At 41.4% G+C, this 10,472-nt stretch overlaps 1 protein-coding gene across 1 annotated transcript in view; it reads right to left on the minus strand.

Annotated features, from left to right (window-relative positions):
- The window catches only part of DAP3 (death associated protein 3), a gene marked incomplete at its 3' end in the record, with an annotated part of 11,540 nt that extends 1,660 nt beyond the window's left edge, over positions 1-9,880 (minus strand). Inside the window, exons 1-8 of the mRNA XM_010282602.1 lie at positions 9,839-9,880; positions 6,287-6,409; positions 3,050-3,151; positions 2,170-2,278; positions 1,618-1,710; positions 1,064-1,194; positions 604-684; positions 40-198 (exon numbers count right to left, since the gene is read on the minus strand). Coding sequence (XP_010280904.1) covers positions 40-198; positions 604-684; positions 1,064-1,194; positions 1,618-1,710; positions 2,170-2,278; positions 3,050-3,151; positions 6,287-6,409; positions 9,839-9,880 — 840 coding nt within the window. The remainder of the gene's footprint in view (positions 1-39; positions 199-603; positions 685-1,063; positions 1,195-1,617; positions 1,711-2,169; positions 2,279-3,049; positions 3,152-6,286; positions 6,410-9,838) is intronic.
- Between the last annotated feature and the right edge of the window lie 592 nt (positions 9,881-10,472).

Consider the following 10,472-nt stretch of genomic DNA (forward strand, 5'->3'; position numbering starts at 1 on the left):
AGGAATGCAGAAATATCATCAGAGCAGATCACTTCTTACCGGGCTTTTGTCTTCCTTCTTTAATGTAGTCCTTCCCCAGAGCGCGTTGACGCCATCCACTGCCACAAGAAGTCGGAATGAGCCGAGATGACATTGATGCTTTATCTCTTTCAGCACAACCCCTACGGCGTCGCTGGCATTTCTCACACGAGCTAAACCCTTTGAGTAGAAAAAGGCACATAACTCAGGTTGGTTTTCTTGTTAATAAATAACGCTGGCAACTCTGGGCCCTTTCTAAAGCGGAAGGAAGATAAAACGACAGTCAACAGTCCATTTGTTCCTTTCAAAGGAGCAATCTGGTCTAAGGTACTGAGCGTAAAAGAAGTAGGAACTTTCAAATTCTAATTTTTGCTTCTACCCAAGTTTTCTGTACAGCTTCCTTTACAGATCCAACACATCTTTCACAACGTTTTTTTTTGTAGCCACCTTGTTGATAGGGCAATGCCTTGCATTTCCTAGAACTGGTATTTGTAAGATCTTTAGAAGCAATTTGTGCTACGTACACAGTGATGGGATCTTCTAATAAAAGGTGAGACAAAGCCAGAAGCACTTGTTGTTCCTTACCTGTTCCACCACTTCACCCAATGGCCTGCCCTCTTCCGTGCTTTCTCGTTTGCCCCACACATATTTTTTGTGTGTTTTTATCTGCAGTAAGAGAACTATGATTAAACTGGGAACTAAGTAGTGCAAAGGCAGCTTGGCAAGTCTGGATGGCAAGATTCCTGGTTCTTTGCCAGTTTTAAAGACTAGTGCAGAATCTGGGAGTATTCATCACAAATAATGATCCCCACAGGGGGGACTTAAAGTAATTTTTCTACAGAAATTGAATTCCAGTGAAGGGCAGGGTTTGTATGCAGTGTGAGTGCATGCATTAATACATTAAGCATTTCTCAAAAATGAGCAAATCTAGCATTTGTGTCAAGGTGCTCAATGACAGGAAGCACATGCACACGCAGTCCCTGAGAGATGATCCTGTGGGTAGTTCTTAGCTACTAACCAAAACAACTTGACAGGCTCTACAAACCTCTTTTAGGAAGCGTTCATTTGAGGTTTTGAAGTTCTTCAGCCAGAAAGATGCTTGCAAAGGCTGATCAAGCCGTTCTTTGTTGTAGGAAGACTGCATAAGCTCCCTGCAGTTTTTCACCCAGAGATGAGCTGTAAGCAGAAGAAAACAGTTGCTTTTTTTTTTTTTTTTTAATCAAAATAATTGTATGAGTTGTGTGGTAGGGTGTGTGTTTGTATCTCTTAACCTTATTCTGCTATGCTGGGAAAAGTCTGCCATCCTTAATTGATAAGACTCTTCCTTGAGAACAGAGGAGGTCACACAGACCCACACACAGTATGTCTTCTGTCATAGGTGTTAACAGTGCCGGGGGGAAGACTGACTATAAGCATGTTGAGAGCCTGTGAAAAATAACTAATTATGTTCTACTTTATATTGGGGGTTGTTCTTTATAAGCCTTCTCCTAAACAAAGATAATTTGCTGTGGCCTACCCTGCCCCTTTCACTTGAAGGAGCATCTTCTGGATCAGCAAAAGTATTTGATGTAGTAACACAGACAGCATCGGTGTTCTTACCATCTGGGATGTGCAGCACCAGCCAGCCTTGCCTCGCACAGTAGTGAACCACGTGACACAGAGTCATGGTTTTCCCTGTTCCTTTCTCACCGTCTCCAACATGGACTGTCAAGGAAAGTCTCCAAAAAGACCGATTCAATTTATACTTGACTGTAATTCTCTCACAAAAGGCATAAAGGAAGTTCAAAGGTTGTAAAAGCAGGGATGGCATTCCATCATGCTTTTGTTCAGCAGCAAGCCTAGCCTAGAGTTACTTCTCTCTGTATCCTCCCACCACATTGTATCAGAGCTGATGATTCCCTTTCCCTAACTTGTGCCGATAGCCCTATTTGTGTACCTGTGCCATAAACCAAATCTGGCTTAAAATAAAAGTATATGAGGTTCATGAACTTCTCAGACTAGCTTTGCTGACAACAGACATGTGGTAGAACCACCTCCTGAAAACTAAACCACAGAGGTCAGCATAAGATCAAAACATCACCCTAATCTGCATAAACTCACCTGCTTGCAATTAATTTGCATTCTACCATCAAGTACGTGATAAAAAGATACAGATCACATATCTGACAGCTGGGTGTGCAAAGTTGGAGCTTTTCAGGTAAGTGAAAAGTTCTAGAGCTGGTTTTCGTACCATCAGGCAGGCTTCATTGAAGGTCTTAATCTGAGAAAAGGAACAGAACATGAACAGGAAGCCGGGTGCTGGCACACTACAGCTGTTCCTGACGCGACTCCGTCTGTGACTGGTACTGTGCAGTGTCTGAATGGCCACGGCTCTCCCCTCGCCTACCAGGCCAGTCGTATCGTCATAGAAGTTTATCAGGTCGGTCAAGCGTGACTTCCCCTTGGTGAATCCATGCTGACTACCCTGATGACTTTCCTGTCCTTGTGTACCTGGAAACGGTTTCCAGGATTAGCTGTTCATCACCTGATTAGCTGTTCATCAGCGATCGAGGTGAGGCTGACTGGCCTGTCAATGAATCAGAAGTTAATCACCTAAAATTACTAACTCACAGGTAAGAAATCTGTTCCTAAACTCAAGCAGGCAGTTTACATTAGCTGCTTACGAAGCCTGATCCAGTCACAGCATGATCTGTCTCACAGCAGAAATCAGGAAGATTTTTTTGTTGCTGATATAAACTCATTTCATGACACAGCCTGTTTCATACAGAAATACAACTATGGAAAATATTTCTGCAATTTATTATGTACTCGGAAGTTAGAGATGAAAAATACTGGGTAGAATGTTGCCTAAGGTGGAATCCTCATACCCTTCTGCCACCGTTCTGCTTAGGCTGACTGGAATAATTGCATTCTTGCAGCACATCACTCTCTCTCTCTCACTCCAACAGGAAAGTATCGTAGTTACGTGATGGATCTGGTTCTTCCCACATACCAGTCCACCACTCCTTACAAATCTGCCAAGACCAAGTACCTGCTGCTGGAAGCGATAGGGCAGTCCGTGTGGGAACACAGCCTTCACCTCCTCAAGTGGGATGCTATAATGGCGACCCTCATGGTGTTCTGCGTGGTTGGCCTGGGAAGGTAAAATGCAGACTGTAACACTTGGGAAAGTCTGATACCTTTTTTCTGGATACAGAAGGTCTGGGAGAACGGAACGGGGAGGGAACACTCAAAGAAAGTACCTACTTACTGTGAGTCGGAAGAACAAGCATATTAAAGTAAAGTAGGAATTGTAGTATCAGGACACTACTGGCAGATGCTTAGGAAGAGCCTAAAGAAAGGCCATCCTACCTGGCAATAAACAATAAAGGTATTCCTTAATCTTGTGTATGAACCATTGTGTTTTGTGGGCACTGGTGGCTCTGTGCTTCATGAATTTATCTAATCTTCAGTAGTCCACTTGTACTTTTGGTCACCACAGTATCTCAACGGTACTATGATCCCCTTCTGAGTTACCCAATAGATTCAAATTTACTTTCTTTAAGCCTGCAACAAAATTATGTTTTCTGGTTTGTTTTTTCTTTCAACAGTAATTCCTAATATGCCATTTGACTTTTTAACTAGTACTGGTCACTCAAGAACTCTGTTTTCCAGTCTGCTTTCTGGGGCACTAATTTCAAGCCCCTTGTTGTGACATAAGTGGTCAGTATTATTCCTCCAGCGGACTTGCATCATTCTGCATTTATTTATAGTGGCTATTTTAAGATCCCTGACTATGCACTCAAAGAAGCGGTTGCTACTGGTATCTGAAAATTTAATATCTGTTTCATGCCTTATTATACATCCTTGTTTCTTTCCCTTCATTATTATATTTTCCTACCATGCAATACTTGCAAAGCACTTATTTATTTACTCTTGGTCTAGTCACCAGGTTTTGTGTCTGGTGTAATTAGGACAGTATATAGACTATCCTGCAGTACTTCCTGTGTGGCTTTCAGCAACTTTTGTGCCAAGCTTTGAAGCTTATATCATGTCCTGCTCTGCACTTTCTGCACTTTTCCATGGAATTAAAGTCAAAACATCTTCCTCAATATTCTTGTGCATGCCAATCTCTTGCTTCCATTTTGAAGCATCTTTGGTTGAGATTCTACCAGAATATAACAACTTCCTTGTTTTCTTTATTTTGCAAAATAATTATCCAGGAAAAGTAGTTTTATTTACTATTCAGAAGGAAAAAGCAGCAGTCATTATTTCCACCAGCTGTAGCAGGTTTGGGGGCTGACTCAGACTTTCCTTGTATTCCTGATTAGCTTTGGTGTAGACCCAGGGCTTAATTTACTGAGGTCCACAACAGATGAGACAGTACTGGTGTGGGCCTGGTCGCTCACTTGTGCAGTCTGGCTGACAAATGGTTCGACCAGAATCATGAAACTGTGTGAGCAGCTGTACCTACAGGTTTGATTACTGGCTGCTTTTGCCATGAATATTTTGCTTTTCCCAGTTCCTTAATGGACTCTTCACATACAACTGCTGCAGCCCTATTACAGACCCATGAATTCTCTAGCCCCAAGATTCTTGATTCATGTTAGTCTCCCTGCCTTTCTTCAGACCAGATTTTCAGTCTTCCAGCATGAACTGTTCATGAGAATGTGCCTGTTCTCTTACCTTCAGCCTGCCCTGCTCTGAAAAGCCTGTGGTAACTACACCCTTATTCCATACCTTACTGAGGAGAGGTCAATGTGTCCTGGACTGTATGGTTTACCTTGGTACAGCTGCAGGATTCAAGGTACCCACAGGTTTGCCAAACTACTTACATGAAGAAACCATTTGGTAACTTCAGCAAACTGCTCTCTAAGCTGCTTGAGTTACCATCTGGTGTTTACTGGTCAGTAGGTCTTAGCAACAGGAAGAAAATTTAAAAAAACCTGACTAGTCAATAGCTCCTCTGCTGTAAGGAGATGTTACTTGGAGATAGACTAAAGAGGAGAACTATTAAGAGAGACTTCAGTCTTTTTCCATGCAGAACTGTATTTCAAACTCTGGGCTGGATTCCCTGGAGCTTTCCTGCACGTGTTGGACACACACTAGCAGTACCTGTGTTTTTGCATGGCAGTGTTATCTATGCACTCAAACAGAAAAGCAGTACTCCAGAGACCATTTTCATTCTCAATTTCATCACCGACTTGCCGCTTAACCTTGGGCAAATTCCTTCACCCTTCAGTTCCTACATCTCTAAAGTGGGTCAGTATCTTTATCCTCATGTTTAGTCACTTCGAGCGTTGCTAGTGGAAAAGTATATAAAAGCTAAGTCTTATTAAAAATTTAATTTTCATCTGGTCATCTTAATCCATTTTTAATGGGACTTTATGGTGCACAAGTACGGGTGCAGTCAGAGCTATCGGGTTTGCTGATGAAGTGAGCCAGCTGAGCCTCTCTGCTGCAATACGCAATCTGCAATACAGCACGTCTGAGGAACGCTGATCTGATAAATTAATAAGCAATGGTGGTTGTCGCCAAACATCAGGCACATGAAGTCAGAATGCCAAAGCCAGTTGCCTGGCAACGTAAATGGTAGGCACAGGACAGTGGGGACAACCCTTGCCATCTGGACGCTTCTGTGCAATCTATAGAGACACTCGCATCACGTGAGTAAGATCGTCTGCATGCTGCTTGTTTCCATAGAGACCCCAGAGGAATCAGTATTGAAAGCTCAAATTACAGAGGCAGCAGAAAAGCACCTCAAAGGCTTATTCCGTTCATTTATTCCACTTCATTTTGTGCTTGAGACGGAGAGTGTGAGGCTGGAATTATGATGCTGGAGAGCTGTGCTGTGCTGAGGTCATCTGGGGTGTGTTTTTTATCCCCCTTCATAGCCAATTTGGGGATGTCAGGGAAGAATAACCCTGGAGTTGAAATCAACGGTGTGTGATGACAAACTAAGCCCCATCTGAGCTTCTACAATACACAGTCTATCTCAGCTATGCAACTGTAGAGAAGGAATCAATACTTGTTCCCAGGAGCTTTCAGGCAGAGGACCATCCCTGTCTTGTTTAAACCCAGGCAGGTACACTGCACAGCCGTGGCCTGTTTTCCTTTGGGCTGGGATTATGGTCTAGATGCCTATTATTAGGCCTGTGTACTCTCTTCCCTTCTGTTTACTAGACCAACACAATCCCAGTAAGCACTCCTGGCTCCATCACGTCCACAGAGAGACTGATGGAATTTAGGCACTTGCTGTCTGGCAGTAACAATTGTGGCAGTAACTCACCGGGTCGTTCTCGCTGGTATAGAAACCCGCTCTTGGTCTTTCTGCCAGCGTTTGGACATCCTGGCTGATAACAGAACTTAAGCAATCCTTGGCTGCCGTATGGAGGGCATAGCCATGGTCCAACTAAGAAAAGAAAAAGGCAAACAGACAACAAAGTTCTCAGCAGTCAAAGATTACCGTGAAAAATCACAGGTAGTAGGTTTTCTTGTACACTCATTGCATGCAAATTATGATCGCATCAAGGTAGCATGCAATACAGCATAGAATTCTCTGCAATTAGAATAATGATTCATCATTAGATTGTAAATTCATCATGAAAAACTACATTCTTTAGAACCACATTTCACATTTAGATGCCTGCTTCTAAACCATTTCCATTCACTTAAGTCATCTACCACCTTAAGTCATCTAGAGAGCCAAGCCCTGTAGCTGAAAGAGTTATCCCCTTCAAGATTGCTTAAGAACACAAGTACAGCCATTAAGGTCTTATCGCTGGGAAGTTCCCACAATGTTTCTGCCTACACTAATGAATAGTAGCTAGTACCTTGAAAATTCAAGCTGTCTAGTAATCCATAATCGCCTCAGTTATCGAGGGATTAGTGCAGTGCTGCCCACTATTTGATATTTATAATTACATTCCCTGGACTGATTTTCCTAACCGTGTCCCTGCATATAGACTCTCATTATAACGCAGACGTGGCTGAGAAACTGAAACAGCCAGCTAAGCTGATTAATTCATTTTTCCATAGCCAGACTGCTGAAGCATGCCTGTAAAGCCTAGCCAAAATAGGCAAGAAAGTGAGTAGTAGAAGGACAAGCATTTTATTATGTTATGTTGGAAGAAAAATATGAGCATTTGTCAATGAATAAGAAAAGTGTATAGTCCAAACAGAGGCTGTGACCAAAGCAAGCAAAACCGAAAGCCACCCTTCATATTACTGACTGGAACAGTTGCAGGCTCCGCTGTAAACAGAGGAAGTAGTTTTGCGTTTTGTCTGTCTGCATAGATGATAGTAGCCATAAACTAAAGTTTAGAGACAGGAATAGCTGTTTCAGTTCTCCATGGCATGATGCAATTCTGCCATTATCTGAGTTTTTCCTCAGGGTCATCTGAAAGCCACAAGGGATCAGAAGAAAGTGTAATGTCAGATTACCCCACATCCCTTGTTAAACACGCCATGGACTCCTGAATCAGCATTTCAGCACTCTTCTTTTAGGTTGTACTCCACACTCTATATCCCTATGGAATGAATGGAAGATCACTAAACATTCACTTTTGTCATCACATTTTAAATCCACCTTCTTTAGTTCCCACAATGTTCTCTTCCTCCTCAAATCCAAATAATCAATTAGGATGTTTTATTTGGCTATGTTTAGTTTTAAGTCCACAGAAGTGACTTAATTTACAGCCAAGAGCAAGGCACTAAGATGCTAATTTAATACTAGAGCAAGCAACTATTGTCACCTATTCACCTAGAAAATGTTAGCCCTAGGTCATTTCTAGCCTGGAATCAGAGTTCCTCTCATTTTCTTTTAACATCCCACATTTCCTCCTCCTCCTCAAACGTCAAGTGAATGTCTTGAGGCTGTAAGCTTTGCTCACATAAAAGAAAAGGCAAGCTCACTGCTCTGTGGACATCCTTTCTCTGGAATACCATACAAATCCTTGTCCCTAACTGGTGTAACGGTGAATGAAAATGAAGCAAGGATTAACTTCTTGCTCTGACCATATCAGGTTTTTTGTGTGTCTAGACTCAGCTCAAGACTTTTGTCGAATGATATTTAGTCAAACCAATATTAGCAATACACTTTTTAAAAAGCACAATCTCAGCAGAGTGGCATGAGTTGGATTTTCTACAGTACAAAAGCCGAGTCCTAGTAAGTACGATGAAGGGAGTAGAAGACAGCACAGTAAGACAGGATGCAAGTGTGAGAGTGATATGTCTTCAAGTCCAGTCCTCTGTTCTTACAGCCAAGTACATAGAATTTCTATTTTTCCATCAACAGAACATATCTCATCTTTAAATTACTACATCTTTCTCCTGGAAGAATACCAGTTTAGAACATCACTTCTTTGAGCCTTAGCATGGTACATCTTCCTCAAAATCACCATTGAGGCAGAACTTTTCCTTTGCAGACTGTAGTTTGCACTGGGTTGTAGAAGCAGCTTCTAAGTACCTGGAGACATAAAATCCTTCCTAACTCTTCGAAGTGGTACAAAATCAGGACAAGCTCCTAGAGCAGTGAATACAACGCTACTCACAGTTATCCTGAATTTGAGAGATACAGACTTGCATTTTATGAATTCCTGTGTTTCCATTTACAAAATTCATGCACAAGTGCATCTGCATTTTTAACAGGCTACAATAATACATTTGAGTGACCTAGAATACCACTGCTAATGCATTATATATCCTGACTTTATAGTAGCAACATGCCACTTGGTTCTTCCTCCTGAACAGCAGACACTGGCTTATCCCTGATCCCCTTGGCTTCACGCAGAATGCCAGAAACATATACCTTTCTGGCTCACTGCAGAGCTCTGCATAGGAAACATGTATGTAAGGTTCTCACATTTTCACATCATTTTTTAACACAGTTTATGCTTGTAATGTAGAGTGGATTTTATAGTAAGTTTCCATCTGCCAAAGGACAGAGTAATCTAAGTCAGATCCCTGAAATGGCAGCAAACTATCACGTGGTACATGGAGATTAATCACAAAGTCATGTGCCATAAGGTGGAGCTGTTCCTACATGATTCCACATATCTTAGTCACTAGAAATGACTGTTTATTTCATAAAGGCTGCCATCATAAGTACAATACTGTACAACCAGAATCTTGTCTCTGGAAACAAGCAGTCACATAGCCATCCTCTTTAATGGCTGCATATCGCTATGTACTAGTGAAAAAGCATTTAAAAGACAATAACAAACAAAACAACTGAAATTCTGTACCATTAGGAAGTCATTCCAGATACGCAACACTAATTCATTATGTTGTTTATAATATGTGGAAGCTTTACTGATAACATAGTGCTGCTGTGTTGTTATGGCAGAGCTAATATTACTACACCCACCTGAAGCACCGAGCCATCTTTGGCAAAATTATCTTCCCACCAGCAACACAGGTTTTGTTAAAGGCTAGTGGTTCTGTTCTGTATGAAGAGCTTCTTTCTTTGTACTTTCCAGCAGTGCAGAGCAAGTAGATTCTCTTTTCTGAGAAGCACTTGCACTGAAGATGTAGAATTCCAGCATTCTGGACATTTCAGAACGCTAAGCTTTAGTCTTCTAATAAATGTCTTATTTAAGCCAACTATCCAGGCTTGCTTGCATGTTCTCTCTCTCCAGCCGACAGAGAGAAATGTAGAAGGAGTAACACACATAAGAAGTCTCTCTTTCCTTTGCCCATACACAAGCAGCTTATAGGAGACATCAAGTTTTTATATGACAAATATTAAGAAGCAGCTCAGTTTTTACAGTTGTAAATTGTCATTACAGGTCACAGGACAGCTGAAATATGGGAAGCAGCCTCATGCTATTACAGGACTTACCTTTAGAGGATGGTAGATAAGTCCTTTCAGACTTCTCAGCATTTTTTCTGCAGAAAAAGAAGTGGGTTTTTTAGGGATTTTTATTACGTTTAATGTATCTTATGCTGGGAGACAACTGTTCCTGCCCAAAGAGCTTGAAGTCTAGGCACACAAATAATTCAGACAAACTGTCAGAATGCTCTACAGCAAGAGAGTTGCCTACTGCTAAGTAGCATCATTTGCCTAATAAAAAAAAAAATCCATTAATTACATTGCCTTTTTTTCCAGAGACACAGTTACAAAAACCCCTTACTTTTTAAGTAAGATATTTCATTCATCTAGTGAGTTGGACAGACTCTTTTATTGGGGAAGAGCATCTATTTTGAGTGCAGCTGTTAAGAGATGTCAGAGCAAGGGCTGCACAGTGATTATTTTGAAGAAACGAATAATGCAGAGACTGAAGATACTTCTGTGTGTCCAGCTTCATCCTAATCATATATTAGTATCTACTGCTCAGCCATCTTTGATTACAAGAGGAAAAAGAACCCGAAAGAAAACACTTGAGCACTTGCGATGTAAAAATAGAAGCAAAAAGGTAGTAAATTAGTTAAATTTGTCATCTCTGCCAGCATTCAAGACCTTCTTCATACCAATT

This window comes from Phaethon lepturus, unplaced genomic scaffold (genome assembly GCF_000687285.1).
Source record: "Phaethon lepturus isolate BGI_N335 unplaced genomic scaffold, ASM68728v1 scaffold44892, whole genome shotgun sequence".
Taxonomy (NCBI): Eukaryota; Metazoa; Chordata; class Aves; order Phaethontiformes; family Phaethontidae; genus Phaethon; species Phaethon lepturus.